Source organism: Marmota flaviventris, chromosome 4 (genome assembly GCF_047511675.1).
Source record: "Marmota flaviventris isolate mMarFla1 chromosome 4, mMarFla1.hap1, whole genome shotgun sequence".
In the NCBI taxonomy this organism is placed as follows: domain Eukaryota; kingdom Metazoa; phylum Chordata; class Mammalia; order Rodentia; family Sciuridae; genus Marmota; species Marmota flaviventris.
This window is the reverse complement of record NC_092501.1, coordinates 128,313,805-128,330,526: the sequence shown is the minus strand read 5'-3', so window position 1 is coordinate 128,330,526 and position 16,722 is coordinate 128,313,805. Positions and strand designations below refer to the sequence as shown.

Here is a 16,722-nt window from a genome sequence, read left to right as displayed (position 1 = left end):
CCATGCCAATAACAATGTCTAGACTCTTCACCGCCACCTGTTGGGAAAGCCACTCCTGACCTCCCATAAGATCCTCTCACTTCTGTCCTGCAGTCGGGGTGGACCTTCTGGCAGAGGGGAAGGGCATTTAGCACAAGGATTCAGAGTTAAGTCATGAAGTTGCTTTACTAGCATTTCTGAACTGACCAGATGAGAGTCCATTGAATTTTCTTCATTTCAGACATCGGAAAAGACTCCTGGGTCGAGGTTGGGTTAAATTTTTGCAATGGGTCCATTGGGAGGTGAACAGAACCCTCAAAAAAGTTGTTCCCACTGTTACTTGGGAGGAAAAAAAAACTGTACTATACTCTCTTGATTACCATAACTTGTTAGCTGATTTTTAAATCAGGAAGTATGATGCCTCCAACCTTGTGTTTCTGACTCAATCTTGCTTTTGCAGTTTCTGTACAGCAAAGGAAACAATCAACAGAGTGAAAGGACAGCCTACTAAATGGGAAGAAATCTTTGTCAGCTGTTCATCTGAGAGAGGAATAATATCCAGAGTATTTGAAAAACTCAAAAAATTTAACACCAAAAAAACAAGTAATCCAATCAATAAATGGGCATATGAGCTGAGCAGACACTTCTCAAATGAAAAAGTATAAATGGTCAAAAATTATATGAAAAAAAAAAAGCTCAACATCTTTATAGTCATCAAGGAAATGCAAATCAATTACACTGAAATTCTAGCTCACTGCAGTCAGAATGGCCATTGTCAAGAAAAGAAAAATTAACAAATTCAGGCAAGAATATGAGAAAAAAGAATCCTTAGACTGTGGGACTGTAAACTGGTATAGTCACTGTGGGAATAAAAATAGAACTACCATATGATCCAGCTACCACTCTTGGATATATACCCAAAGGAATAAAAATCTGCATACAATAGAGATGCCTGGTTACCTATATTTATCACAGTGCTATTTACAATAGCCAAGTTACAGAATCACCCAAATGCTGAATGGATAAAGAATGGATGAAGAAAATATGGTATATACACACAATGAAATATTAGTCAGTAAAAACAAAATCATTCATTCTTAGGAAAATGGATGGAAGTGGAGATAATTATGTTAAGTGAAATAAGTCAAACTGAGAAAGACAAGTATCACACGTTTTCTCTCATGTGAGGAATCAAAAAAAAAAAAATAATGACAACAAAGTAGAATGGGGAAGATTAGGAAAGGAGAAGGGGACTGGATGTCAACAGAGAGTAAAGAAGGTAAACAAAAAACAGTATGCATATTCCTCAGAAAACTTAGAATGGAACTGGAACCACCTTTTGACTCAGCTATCCCACTCAGCATAATACAGTGATGCAGCCACATCAATACTTAACAGCGGCTCAATTTACAATAGCTAAGCTATGGAACCAACCTAGATGCCCTCCAACAGATGAATAGATAAAGAAAATGTGGTATATATACACAATGGAATATTATTCAGCCATAAAGAAGAATGAAATTATGGCATTTTCCAGTAAATGGGTGGAATTGGATACTATCATGCTAAGTGAAATAAGCCAGTCACAAAAAAACAAAGGCCAAATGTTCTCTCTGCCATTCGGATGCTAACACACAATAAGGGGTAGGGGAGGGGAAAGAGAAGTTCATTGGATTAGACAAAGGGGAATAAGGGAAGGTGAGGGATAGGAATAGGAAAGATAGTAGAATGAATCAGACATAACTTTCCTATTTCATATATGAATACACAACCAGTGTAACTCCATATCATGTACAAGCACAGGAATGGGAGATTATATTCCATGTATATATAAAATGTCAAAATACATTCTACTGGGCTGGGGTTGTAGCTCAACGACAGAGCTCTTTCCTAGCATGTGTGAGGCACTGTGTTTGATTCTCAGCACCACATATAAATAAGTAAAACTAAAAGTCCATCAAAAACTAAATAAAAAAATTTAAACAAATACATTCTACTCTCATATATAAATAAAAAGAACAAATAAAAATGTTTAAAAAATAATTAAGGGCTGGGGTTGTAGCTCCAATGGTACATCGTGTACGGCACTGGGTTCAATTCTCAGCACCACATATAAATAAGCAAAATAAAGGTCCATTGACAACTAAAAAATATATTTAAAAAAATTAGGGCTGGAGTTGTAGCTCAGTGGTAGAGCACTTGCCTAACATGTGTGAGGCACTGGGTTTGATTCTCAGCACCACATATAAATAAATAAATAAAATACAGGTCTATCAACAACTAAAAATATATTTTAAAAATTTTTAAAAGAGGGTGAATACAATCAAAGTGAGTTATATGCATCATGAAAATTTCACAACTATTTTGTATAATTAATATGTGCTAATAATTACAATTAAAACTAATGCTTAGAAAAAGAAAAAATATGGCTTTTTTACTGGAGTATTTGTGGTTCCATAGGAATTTTAAGGTGTTTTTTTTCCTATTTCCTTGAAAAATGCTATTGGAATTTTGATAGGGATTATACTGAATTTGTATGTTGCTTTTGATAGTATGAACATTTTAACAATATTAATTCTTCTGATCCATGAATACAGGATATCTTTTTATTTATTTGTCTTCTTCAACTTCTTTCATTAATGTTTTATAGTTCTCAGCATACAAATCTTTTACCACCCTGATTAAATTTATTCCTAAGTATTTTATTCTGTTTGCTATGGTAAATGGGATTGTATTCTTAATTTGTTTTTTGGATAGGTCATTGTTAGTTGTGTAGAAACATAACTGATTTTTGTATATTGATTCTGTATCCTACAGTTTTATTGAATTTATTTACTCTAACAGGTTTTTATTGGAGTTTTTAGTGTGTGTGTGTGTGTATGTGTGTGTATATGAAAAATATATATATATATATATATTCATGTCATTTGCAAAAAGAAACAATTTTATTTCCTCCTTTTCTATGTGGATGATTTTTAGTTCTTTTTCTTGCCTAACTGCTCTAAGACTTCAAGCACCATGTTCAACAGAAGTGGCAAGACTCAGCATCTTTCTGGGAATGGTGGTGCACACCTGTAGTCACAGAGACCCTAGAGGCTAAAGCAAGAAGATCAAAAGTTCTATGCAAGCCTCAGCAATTCAGTGAGACCCTCAGCAACTCAGTGAGACCCTGATTCAAAATAAAAAGGACTTGGGGTGTAGCTCAGTGTTGAAGTGCCCCTGGGTTCAATTCCCAGTACCCTCTTCCCCTGCAAAAAGGCAGCATTCTCGTCTTCTTCCTGATACTACTGAAAAAGCTTTCACCTTTTCACCAGAGTATTTTGAGTATGCTGTTGATGGTGGCCTTATCATATGTGGCCTGTATTGTGATGAGATATATTCCTGATATACCTTTGTTGAGAGTTCTTACCATGAAAGTATATGCTTTTTCAACATCTGCTAAGATGATTAGATGATTTTTGTCCTTCATACTGTTAATGTACAATATCACATCATCCCTCAATGATCAATAAAACACCTAAGGGATCTAAGAAACATGATCACCCAATTTAATTAACGCTTTCAGAACACTCTATATGATAATAACAGAATATATATTTCCAAATATCTACAGATCATTCACTAAAATAAGCCATTTTCTGCAATATAAAATGAAACTCAACAAATTTTAAAGAGTTATAAAGAAATTAAAAAGCACAGAATTAAATAATAAGTCAATAATGGAAATATACCCAGAAAAATAGAAAAATACTTGGGAATTAAACAATGTATTTCTAAATAATCCATCAAAAGGTCACAAGTAAATTAGAAAATATTTTTAACTGAATGAAAACAGAAACACAACATACCAAAACATGTGGAATGTGGCTAAAGTAGTACTTAAAGGAAGTTTTATAACATTAACAGTTTATAGTACATAAATCTTATAATATTAAAGGATTATATATATGTGTGTGTATATATATATATGTTTATAAATAAAATGCACAAATCAAAGACATATCTTCTACCTTTAGAAATTACAGAAAATAAATAAATACATTAAGACTAGCTGGGCACGGTGGCGCACACCTATAATCCTATTAGGAGACTAAAGCTGGAGGATCTCATATCAAAGCCAGCCTTGGCAACTTATTAAGACCCCGTCTCAAAAAATTTTAAAAAGGACTAGTGAAGTAGCTCAGTGGTAAAGTGTCCCTGGGTTCAATATCTAGTACCACCAAAAAAAGAAAGAAAAAATTAAAACCAAATCAAGCCAGGCGCAGTGGTGCACACCTATATCCCAGTAACTCAGGAGGTTGGGGCAGGAGGATCTTTTTTTAATTGTTTTTTTATAACATTTATTTTCTAGTTGTAGTTGGACACAATACCTTTATTTTATTTATTTTTATGTGGTGCTGAAGATGGAACCCAGGGCCTCACATCTGCTAGGCACACGTTCTACCACTGAGCCACAACCCCAGTCCAAAGGCAAGTGGATCTTGAGTTCAAAGCCAGCCTCAGCAATGGTGAGGCACTAAGCAACTCAGTGAGACCCTGTCTCTAAATAAAATACAAAATAGGGCTGGGGATGTGGCTCAGTAATTGAGTGCCCCTGAGTTCAATCCCTGGTCCCCCCCGCCACCAAAAAAATCAAATAATAAAAATATATAAATATAATAGCAAAATTCAATAAAATTGAAAACAGAAAAACAAAATCTAGGTTTTGAAAAAAATATATTAAAATCAATAAACCTCTAGGGCTGGGGTTGTGGCTCAGGGGTAGAGCACTCGCATAGCATGTGTGAGGCCCTGGGTTCGATCCTCAGCACCACATAAAAATTAATAAAATAAAGGTATTGTGTCCAACTACAACTAAAAAATATATAAATAAATATTTTTTTTAAAATGAATAAACCTCTAGCCAGATAATCCAAGAAAAAAGAGAAGGCACAAATTACCAATGTTAGCAGGAATGTGGCTACATATCCTGTAGACATTGAAAAGATAATTAGAGAAAAAATATGAAAAACTCTCTTATATACCATCAGTTAACTGGATTATACTGGCATCTATAAACTACTTCATCAAACAATATTGGAGTACAAATTCTTCTGAAGCTTACATGGAACACTCACTGAGACACACCATATCTGGGGCCATAAAATAAACCTTAACAAATTCAAAAGAATAGAAATCATACAGTGAATGCTCTGAGGCCATAATGGAATTAAACTAGCACTCAACAATTAAAAGATACAGGGAAAATCCCAAAATACTTCTAAAAATTACAAAAACTGATTATTGCTCTGAATTGAATGTAAATACAATTTGTCTACTTGTCAAATGCAGTGAAAGCCGTGTCAAGAGGGAAATTTATACATGAACTCATATATTTAAGAAAGCAGAAGATCTATAATCAACAATCTAACTTCTCCCTTAGGGAGTCAAAATAAATTGAACTCAAAGTAAGTAGAAGAAGAGAAGTAATAAAATATAGGATAGAAATGAGTAAAGCTGAAAACAGCAATGTGAGAAAATCAATGATACCAAAAGCTAGTTCTTCATAAAAAAATCAATAAAATCAATAAACCTCTAGGCAGACTAAGAAAATAAAGGCACAAAATATTAATATTAGAAAAGAGGGGAAGTCATTACAGAAACTTTAAGCTTTAAAGGGATAATAAAGAAATATATAAACAACTCTATCCCCATATATTTGATAACTTAGATGGAATGACTACTTTATTTAAATATATAATCTGACAAAACTAACACAAAAAATACACCATACAATAAGCTCATATTTATAGACCCAAAATCAACAGTATCAATTATTATTTTCTAAAATAGAATGCTCCAGGCCCAGATGGGCTCACTGATAAATTTTACTAAACTACCAACATTCCTCAATTTCTTCCAGAAGACAGAAGCAGAGGAAATATTTCCTAATTCACTGTATGATTGCTGAGGACAGCATTACCCTAATGTCAAAACCAAACAAAGATATTATAGGGAAAAACAAACAAAAACTTACAGACCAATGTCACCATGAAAATAGATGCAAAAATCCTAAATTTTAGTAAAGCAAACAATGTATTAAAACCCTCAACTAGGTGGGGCTTTGCAAGGCTGGCTTAGCATTCAAATAATTAATGTAAGCTATAAAAAAATAAAAAAGAAAGGTTAAAAAAGAAAATTACATGATTCTATCAATAGATGCAGAAATGGTGTTTGACAAAAATCCCAATATCCATTCTTGATAAAAATGCTTAGCAAAGGGCTAGGGTCATGGCTCAGTGGTAGAGCACTTGCCTAGCATGTGTGAGGCACAGAGTTAGATTCTCAGCACCGAAAACAAAATAAAATAAAGATCCATTGATAACTAAAATAATAATTAGAAAAAAATGCTTAGCAAAAGCAAAATAAGCCAATTCCAAAACACCAAAAGCCGAATGTTTTCTCTGATATGCAGAAGCTAATTCATAATAAGGAGGTGGGGAGCTAGGGAAGAACAGAGAGACCTTAGATAAGTACAAAGGAGTGACCTTAATACAGGGGAGTGAAGGGAGGGAAAGGGGTATGGGGGTAGGAAAGATAGTAGAATGAAACAGACATTATTATCCTAAATACACATATGACTGCATGACCAGTGTTATTCTACAACATGTACAACCAGAAAAATGAAAAATTATACTCCATATATGAATATTATATCAAACTGCATAAATGTATTCTGCTATCATATATAACTAATTAAAATAAATTTTTAAAAAACATTTAGCAAACTTCAAACTGAGGAAATGTTCTTAAACTTGATAAAGAACATCTATAGAAAACCTATAACTAACATCATACTTATTGATAAGAGATTAAAAGCTTTTCCTCTATAATTAGGAAGAAGGTAATTTTTAATTAATCTTTTCAATATCATACCACAGTCCTGGATAATGCAATAAAACAAAAGATGAAAATAAAAGGCATTTTTAAAATTTTATTTAAAAAAAATAAAATTGCCTTTGTTTTCAGATAATGATTATTTATGTAAAAAAATTAAAAAAAAATCAACAAAGAAACTACTAGAACTAATACCAATTATAATAAGCAATTATAACAGGGTTGCTGGAGATGGGGTTAGTATACAAAAGTCAGTTGCTTTCCTATACACCAGCAACAAAGAAGTGGACTCTGAAATAAAAATCACAATACTATGTACGTTAGCATCATAAATGAAGTATTTAATCATAAATCTAACAAAATGTACAGATCTATATGAGAAAATTACAAAATCCTAATGAAAGAAATAAAATATAAATAAATGGAGAGATATTCTATGTTCATGGATACGAAGATAATATTGTCAAGATGTCACTTACCTCAGTTTGATCTGTGGATTCAATCTCATCCCAATCAAAACCACAGCAGGTTATTTTGTGTGTATCAACAAACTGATGTTAAAGATTTACAAAGAGAGATACAAGTCACAGAAGAGCCAACACAATATTGAAGGAGAAGGTAAAAGTTGGTGGATGGTCAGCATTCAAATTCAAGACTTATTATAAAGCTATAATAGTAAAGATGGTGAAACACTGGTGAAAACTTAAACCAACAGAAAAGAAAATAGGCCCAGAAATATAGTCAACTAATCTTTGGTGAAGGAGCAATAGCAATATAATGAATAAAAGATGTCTTTTCAACAAACAGTACTGGAACACCTGGAAACCCTTGTACAAAACACACAAACACACACACACACACACACACACACACTTCCTTATACCCTTCACAAAAATTAAAATGAATCAGAGATTGGCATCTGGTAGAATTTTACATTGGTAAAATGTAAAACTATAAAACTCCTAGAAAATAAAACAGCAGAAAATCTAGTTGCCCTTAGGGATGGCATTTTAGATATAAAACCAAGGCATTTCATAAAAGAAAAAGCTGACATGCTCTACTTCATTAAAAGTAAAAACTTTGGCTCTGAAAAATACATTGTCAACAGAAAAAGAAAATAAGCCACAGACTGAGAGAAAATAGTGGCAAAAGACATATCTAGTAAAAGACTATTACCTAAAATACGCAAAGAACTCTTAAAATTCAACTACAGAAATGTGGGTACACCTAAACAGAACTGGGGGTATAGCAGTCGCTTAGCATGCATGAGGTCATGAGTTCAATCCCCAGCACTGCCAAGAAAAAAAAAGTCAGCAATAAGATAACAAGACGACTAAAAATTAAAAAAAAAAAAAAAAGATCTAAACACATACATTGCAAAGAAGTTATGTGAATGGCAAGTAAGACATGAAAACAATGCTCAACATCATATGCCATGAGAGAATTGCAAATTCAAATTAGATACCATACCATATCTGTTAGCATGGAAAAAATCCAAAACACTGACAACATCAAATGCTGACAAGAATGTGCTGACAATTCATTCATAATATTGGGAATGCAAGATGGTGCAGCCCATTGTGAAAGTCAGTTTGGCATTTTCTTATAAAGCTAAACATACTCTTACCATGATCCAGCAATTATGCTCCTTGGCATTTACTCCAAGGAGCTGAAAACTTACAACCATACACATACACACACACACACACACACACACACACACACACACACTGCACATATTATGTTTTCAATGCTTTATTCATACCTGCTAAAACATGGAAGAAGACAAAACACTCTTCAATAGAATGAATTAGTAAACTGGCATACACAAGCAATACAATATTATTCAGAAAGAAAATGAGCCACCAAGGCATGAGAAGTCATTGAAGAAACTTAAATACATATTACTAAGTGAAAGAAGTCAATTTGAAAAGACCATATACTATTTGGTTACTGTATTACATTCTTGAAAAGGCAAAACTATGAAGATAGTACAAAGGTAGGTATTAGAGCGAGGACAAAATGAATAGGCAAAGCACAGAGGATTTTTAGAGCAGTGAAACTATTCTGAATGATACTACAATGGCAAATACATATGATTATGTATTTGTCAAAATCCATAGAATGTATATTACCAAGAGTAGACCATGATGCAAACTATGGACGCAGAAGTGATAAGGATATGTTAATGTATGTTCATTAACTGAACAAATGTACCTCTCTGGTGAAGAACCTGACCAAGGGAAGGCACAAAAAATCATAAAAAAATATATAACTGAGGATTTCTGCTACGAGTTATAATAGAGTAACATGGAATATATTTATTGTTTGGCCTGAAAGAACTAAAAATCCAGGAAATAAATGAAATAAGAAACTAGACATTAGGCAATAAAGAACAGTGATCCCTAAAAGACAGGAATTATAAAATGTGAGTCCCACAAACACTACAGTTTAAGAGGAAAAGATTGTAGGCAGCAGTGCAAGGAAGAAGAAACCAAAGGAAAAAACAATGACTTCTGAATTGCCTAGAAAGAATTGGGAGTCCAGGGAAGTTGCTGTGTTTTGAATTTGGTTTGTCCCCTCTAAAACTCTTGTTGAAATTTTATTGCCATTATGGGCAATGTTGGAAGGTGGGGCCTCTAAGAGGAAATTAGAGTTTACAGAGGGATTATTGTCATTCTTGGTATTGGATTAATTCTCAAGGGAGTCAGCTTTTCCTCTTATGGGACTAGATTAGTTACCACAAGAACAGGTTGCTGTAAAGGGAAACCATTCTCATAATTTTTTCTTCTGCACGTTCCCACTTGCCCTTCTGCTTTTTCACCAGGTTAAGAAGCACAACATGAGATCATCACCAGATGTGGATCTTGGGTTTTCAGTCTCCAGAATTATGAGATGAAATTAAGCCTCTACAGGCATACCTCATTTTATTGTGCTTTGTTTTACTGCACTTCACAGATACTGAGAATTTTATAAATTGAAGTCTTGTGAGAAGCCCGCATTAAAGCAAGTCTATTGGTTCCATTTTTCCAAGGGCATGTGCTTACTTCATGTCTCTTTTATCATATTTTGATAATTCACACAATATTTCAAACTTTTTAATTATTATTTTGCCTATTATGGTGATTTTAGTATTATAAATATAATACTTTGATATTAGTATTATAAATGTTTGGGGGAACCATGAACTACACCCATATAAGATAACTTAATTGATAAACATGTGCTCTCAACTGTTCCACTGACTGTTCCCTCTTTCCCTCTTCCCTAAGACACAACAATATTGAAATTATGCCAATTAATAAAACTACAATGGCCTCTAAGTGTTCAAATGAAAGGAAAGAGTTGTGCAACTCTCACTTTAAACTCAAAGCTAGAAATGAACAAGTTTAGTTAGGAAGGCACATCAAAAGCCTAAGTAAACTGAAAGTTAGGCATCTTGTATTAAGCAGTCAACCAAGCTGCTAATGTAGAGAAAAAGTTTCTGATGGAAATTAAAAGTGCTATTCCAGTGAAGACACAAATAATAAGAAAGTGGAGCAGCCCCATTGCTGATATGGAGACAGTTTTGGTAGAACTGATAGAATATCAACCCAGCTAAATATAATCAGAACAAAGTCCTAACTCTTTTAATTATATGAAATCTGAGAGAGGTAAGGAAGCTGCAAAAGAAAAGTCTGAAGATAGAAGAGTTTGGGTCATGAAGAAAAGAAGCCATCTCTGTAACTTAAAAGTGCAAGATAAAACAGCAAGGGCTGATGTAGGAGCTCCAGCAGGTTATCCATAAGATCTAGCTAAGATAACTGATGAGGTTGACTACTTTAAATACCAGATTCTCAATAAAGACAAAACAGCCCTTGTTATGATTTGGATGTGGAAAGTCATCAAAAGCTCATATGTTTGAAAGCATGATCCTCTGTGCACAAAGGTTTCAAGGGTGGGACCTAGTTGGCGGAAATAGATCACTGGAGGTGGGTCCTAGAAGGGTTTATCTTCTCCCCAGCACTTCCTCTCTCCCGGTCTCACAGCTTCCCTACTGACTTGAGCTGAGTTTTCCTCCACCATACCCTTCTGCCATGATGCTCTGCTTCACCTCAAGGCAAGAGCAATAGAGCTGGCCAACCATGGACTTTTTTTAATCCTCTCAAGACATGAGCCAAAATAAATCTTCCCTTCTCTAAATTATTCTTGTCAGGCATTTTGGTCAAGTGAAAAAAAGCTAACATAGCCTTATATTAGAAGAAAATGCCATCTAGGGCTTTCATAGCTAGAGAGGAAAAGACAATGCATAGCTTCAAAGCTTCTAAGGACAGAGTAACTCTCTTGTTAGGGGCTAATACATTTGGTGACTTTTAAGTTGAAGCCAATATTGATTTACCATTCTGAAAATCTTAGAACCTTAAGAATTATTCTCAAAATATACTCTACCTGTGCTCTTTAAGGGAAACAAAAATAAAAAAGTTCATATGACACCACATCTGTTTAAAACAGGTCTTACTAAGTATTTGAAGCCCACTGTTGAGAACTACTGCTCAAAAAAAAAAAAAAAAAAAAAACAGGAAAAAAGATTCCTTTCAAAATATTATTGCTGACTGACAACTTAACAAGAGTTCCACTGAAGAGCTCTGACGGAGATGTACAACAAGATTAATTTTTTTTTAATGCCTGCTAAAACAAAATCCATTTAGCAGCCCACAGATCACAGACTAATTTGACTTCCAAGTCTTATTATTTAAGACAGACATTATTTTGTAAGGCTATATAGTTACCATAAATCCCTCTGATGGATCTAAGCAAAGAAAACTGAAAACTTTCTGGAAAGGATTCACAATTCTAGATGTCATAAAATAAATATTTCAGTGACCTGTAACCAAACTTACAGGATCTCGGAGGTAATGCTATACATATACAATCTATACCAAACTTTTAACTTTTCATTTAAAGGAAACACTTCATGGCCTCTCCCTATCAAGTCCAAATTGCCAGCATAGCTACTCTTACACTTTGGGGCTATTATTAAGTAAAATAAGAGTAACCTGAACATAAGCACCATGATACCATGATAGTCAATCTGATAACCAAGAAGGATACTAAGTGACTGATCAACAAGCAGTAGATATAGCATAGATATACTAGACAGGAATGATTCACATCTCCAGAGGATGAAATGAGGCGGTGAGAGGTTTCACCATTCTACTCAGAACAGCATGAAACTTGAAACTGGGAATTGTTTATTTCTGGAATTTTCCATCTAATATTTTCAGATCCCAGTTGACCACAGGTAACTGATACTGTGCAAAGCAGAACCTCAGACAGGGGAGAACTAATGTACAACTAAAGTTTTCTGCCTTGAAGTCCAACACCTTTTCCATTTTACCATACTGGCATTCAAGATGCAGAAAGAAAACCAAAATTCTAACAACTGATTCACTGTAAGTCACAATATAAACAGCACTCCTAGTTGATTTATTAATGAAAATTGAAACTTTATGACAGTAATCATATACCATATTAAAATGTTGTTTAAAAAGTCTTTTAGACAAAGTCTCATAAAATTTTTATTAAAAGGATCACTATATCCCTTTAATATATGCTTTCATGTATGCATAAACAATTTTTCTCACTCTAAAGAACTTGAGGAGCTGGGGTTGTGGCTCAGTGGTAAAGCGTTTGTCTAGCACTGCAAGGCACTGGGTTCGATCCCCAGCACCACATAAAAATAAATAAAATAAAGGCATTGTGTCCAACTACAAATAAAAAAAATATTTTTAAAAAGAACTTAAAAATAAGAATTTAAATAAAAGTACCACATTAGAATCACTAAACATGCATTTAAAAATTCAACCATTTAGGGGATGGGATGTAACAGTGGTAGGGTGCTTGCCTCACAAGTGCAAAGATCTGGGTTCAACCCCCAACACTGCCAAAAAAAAAAAAAAAATCAACTATTTTAACTGATTCTTAAGTTCTCCTAAAAATTATACTAGTAATAAAATTTTCCAGGGTAATTAATTCTTAAGTGAAATATTCTGCTTGCATGACCTAATATATTCACTCACGGACACTAATAAGTGTTTAATATGCATTAATTTTATTTAATCTGTATAAAGATTCCAAAATTCAGAAATTATTATTAGCTTCTTTCACTGATTAAAAAAAATCTTAAGAGATTTGCAGTAACTTGTTCAAGATTATAGAGATAATAAATGATATATCTGAGACCTGAGTTCAGTTTGACTCCACATCCTATATTCCAATAAGCATCATCCACTTTGAAATGCTAAAAGTCCCTCAAGTTATTACATTCCTCTTCTTGCTTCAAAGAAAATGGACAACTGGCTAGGCACGGTGACACACGCGTATAATCCCAGTGGCTCATGCCTGTAATCCCAGTGGCTCCGGAAGCTGAGGCAGGAGGATTACAAATTCAAAGCCAGCCTCAGCAATTTTGCAAGGACCTAAGCAATGTAGCAAGACCCTGTCTCAAAATAAGAAATGAAAAGGCTGGGGATGTGGCTCAGTGGCTAAGCATCCCTAGGTTCAATGCTTAATACCACCCTCCAAAAAAAAGAAAGAAAAGTGTCATAAAATTTGTGTCATATTGTATCATAACATTTGCTTCTCAGAACAAATTCTCTCTTGGAAATTATTGTGTAAAGAGAGGTTTAATTCTCAGGCCAATCCTCGAAAACTTCACTATCACTCAAAATAATACTTCAACCAAAGGTTCTGTTGAAGACACTAGTATGGCAATATGTAAATCAATGGATGTGTAACTGATGTAATTCTGCAATCTGTATATGGGGTAAAAATGGGAGCTCATAACCCACTTGAATCAAAGTGTGAAATATGATATATCAAGAACTATGTAATGTTTTGAACAGCCAACAATAAAAAATTAAAAAAAAAAAGTAAATTCCTTGAAGCTACTAATTAAAATGATCAAATAAAACAAATATTCAAAATTAAAAAAAAAAGGTTCTGTTGAATTATAATAAGACAAAAGAACATCATCTTCTGTCACAATCTGTAAAAATATATCCCAAATCCCAGAAGTAATATGAAATTGCTTTGTTGCTTTCAGGACACAACCAGGAATGATTTGATATGTCCCATTCCCCATCATGAGTATCATTAGGAAATAATAAAGATGCCAATTCTCAGGGAAGGAAGGGACAAATCCAGGAAGAGAAAAGGGTAGGGTAAGAAAGTCCCATTTATTTGTATATGTATTCAAGTTTGAAGCACAAAAGGGCCTCTGCTATTAAAACTCTTTCTGTTACAGTTCAGTATTAAAAAAAAAAAAAAAAGTTGTACAAACTAGGATGGAAACAACTTGCAAACAGGTTTGGAACACAATACACTTATATAAATTGGAAATGAGCTGTATTCACTAATATTCTCTATGAAGTAGCTAGTCCTTCCAAATTCTCTGAAAATTAAAATATTTTAGAAAGAGGAAATGGTGACAGAGCTATGACTCCCTTTAGCTGCATATACACAAAAACATCTTTATACACAAAGTACCCAAGTCAGTGGCAATATGTACTAGATACTCTGGAGTGATAATACCCAAGTCATATATCCAAAACACTTTAGTATTCTTCTTTTAAATAAGGAGTTTGAGGGGCTGGGCTTGTGGCTCAGTAGTAGAGTGCTCGCCTAGCATATCAGAGGCCCTGGGTTCAATCCTCAGCACCACATAAAATAAATAAATAAAATAAAGGTATTGTGTCCAACTAAAAAATAAAATGTTTTAAAATAAATAAATAAGGAGTTTGAGATTATGTTCAGATCTTTAAAACTATGAAACTTATTCTTTTTTACTGGCAGAGCTTCATTTTGTTTTGTTTTGTTTTTAAGCTCTAGGGATGGAACCCAGCATGGAGCTATACTCCCAGCTCTTTTTATATTTTATTTTGAAACAGGATTGTGCTATGTTGTCCAGGCTAGCCTCGAACTTGTGATCCTCCTGCCTCAGCCTCCCAAGTTGCTGGATCACAGGCATGAACCACTATATCCAGTTTTGAGAGAATGTTTAATAGGATTTTTAAAGATGGGATATTAACATATTTTGCTGTGCTGATCTGATTAGTAAAAACAGACAGACATGTGCTTTTATACTATGATGATGATAAAGTAAATTCAAAGTGTCACTCTGGAGTGTAATTTAGCAATAATTGTCAAGTCACAAAAATATGCATAGCTTTTGACTCAGTAATCCAACTTGTAAGAAAAAATGCCAGATATCCATAAATTAATTTATTTCACAAATTTAAAAAATAATTTCAAAATTATTTTGTGCCTGTATACCTAAAGTTGGGGGGAAAAAACTAAATGTCCAATACCACTAAGAACCAAACTAAAAAATATCTATTAGATAAAATATTATACTACCATTAGAAACTATATTACTAAAACAAGTCAATAACAAAACAAAAAAATGTTCATGATACTTGAAATGCAAAAAAGCACGATAAAAAATCATGGATAACTACATATAACTATATATATGATTTTAAATTTGTATTTTGAGATCTTATTTTCTAGGGACTTTGGCCTAGTTACTTAACCTCTCTGTACAGTATCTTCATCCATAAAATGAAGATTGCACATTTAAATATAAAATGTAAAGATCTTATATTTCACATCTCAGTGAAATGTTAAATGACTTATTTGCAAAGTTCTTGGAATGTTATCCTGGTACATATAAAAACAACAGCAATTATTTTCTGCTGTTATAATTATATATTTATACACACACACACACACACACACAAAGAAAAATTGGAAGAAATGTATCAAGATATTATCAAAGATCCTGAATTCTAACAAAACTAATTCTAAGACTGATTCTAAGCACCGATTGCATATTAGAAGATATTTTTTAAAGTCTTTACATCATAGTGAGGTATTTACAAATAAAATCCAATACCTAAGATTTGCTCTAAAAGACTTCACTGGGAGGTTTATTTGTGGAGATTTTTTCCGAACACTTTCATGTTATCAGAAGTAGGTAACCTCTGGGTAATGGAATTATTACTAATTTTTATTTCCTTTTTTTCTATTTTCCAAATATTCTACAATGATTTGAAATTATTTTTTAAATGAGAACATTTATTTTTCAAAGAGCTTTAAGAAAAATCCTTACCAATACTCCATCCACAGATGAAACTTTCTCCCAAGTTAACCAAGCTCTTTCTCTGACATGATCTGGTATCTTTAATTTCTGACATAAGGCAGTAAAATCAGGTTCTTCGGTTTCTTCAAACTCAAGCCTAACAAATGAAAATAATCATATAACAGGCACATACTTATAAACATTTGTTTCAACAGTTTGCACATAATAGCACTATTCTGAAAGAGAACATCACATAAGTACTTTAATATCTTATTTTATCTTCAAAAATTATTACACTTAGAATTTAAACATGTTTATCTTTTTCATAGTCTTTCCAAAATAAAGAAGCTACACAGTGAAGAATATTTCTGACATGGTTAATCAAATATACTCGAGTGCAGCAAAACAGCTTTGTGAAAGAAATTAAGTACAATAGTTAATGCTGTTTGGGAAATAGGATAATAACAGAAAGAAAAGTCTACAGATAATATTAAACAGTTCATTCAAAGACAGTGAGTTTGCTAAATTGTAGTCTACACTTACCAATGTTTCACATAATATTAATTATTACAGCACTTATTTCAGCTTTTACTCCTTGACCTTTTTTAACTAAGGTAAGCATTCAATAAATTCTTATTCACTAACTTCTTTTCTTTAATTTGATATCTATTTAACATCTAATAATAATAGCAACAGTGTGAGGAATAACTTAATTTTTGAGTATTCATTATGATCCTATACAAAAC

At 33.2% G+C, this 16,722-nt stretch overlaps 1 protein-coding gene across 4 annotated transcripts in view; it reads right to left on the bottom strand.

Annotated features, from left to right (window-relative positions):
* Rb1 (RB transcriptional corepressor 1) overlaps positions 1–16,722 on the bottom strand; it is a 161,197-nt gene that overhangs the window by 141,480 nt on the left and 2,995 nt on the right. For 3 of the 4 annotated variants that reach the window (XM_071611499.1, XM_071611498.1, XM_027928767.2), the window contains exon 2: positions 16,007–16,133. In XM_071611499.1, the coding sequence (XP_071467600.1) occupies positions 16,007–16,133 (127 nt within the window). Of the gene's footprint in view, positions 1–16,006; positions 16,134–16,722 lie in introns of those variants that run through there. The other variant, XM_071611500.1, reaches the window with a different exon arrangement.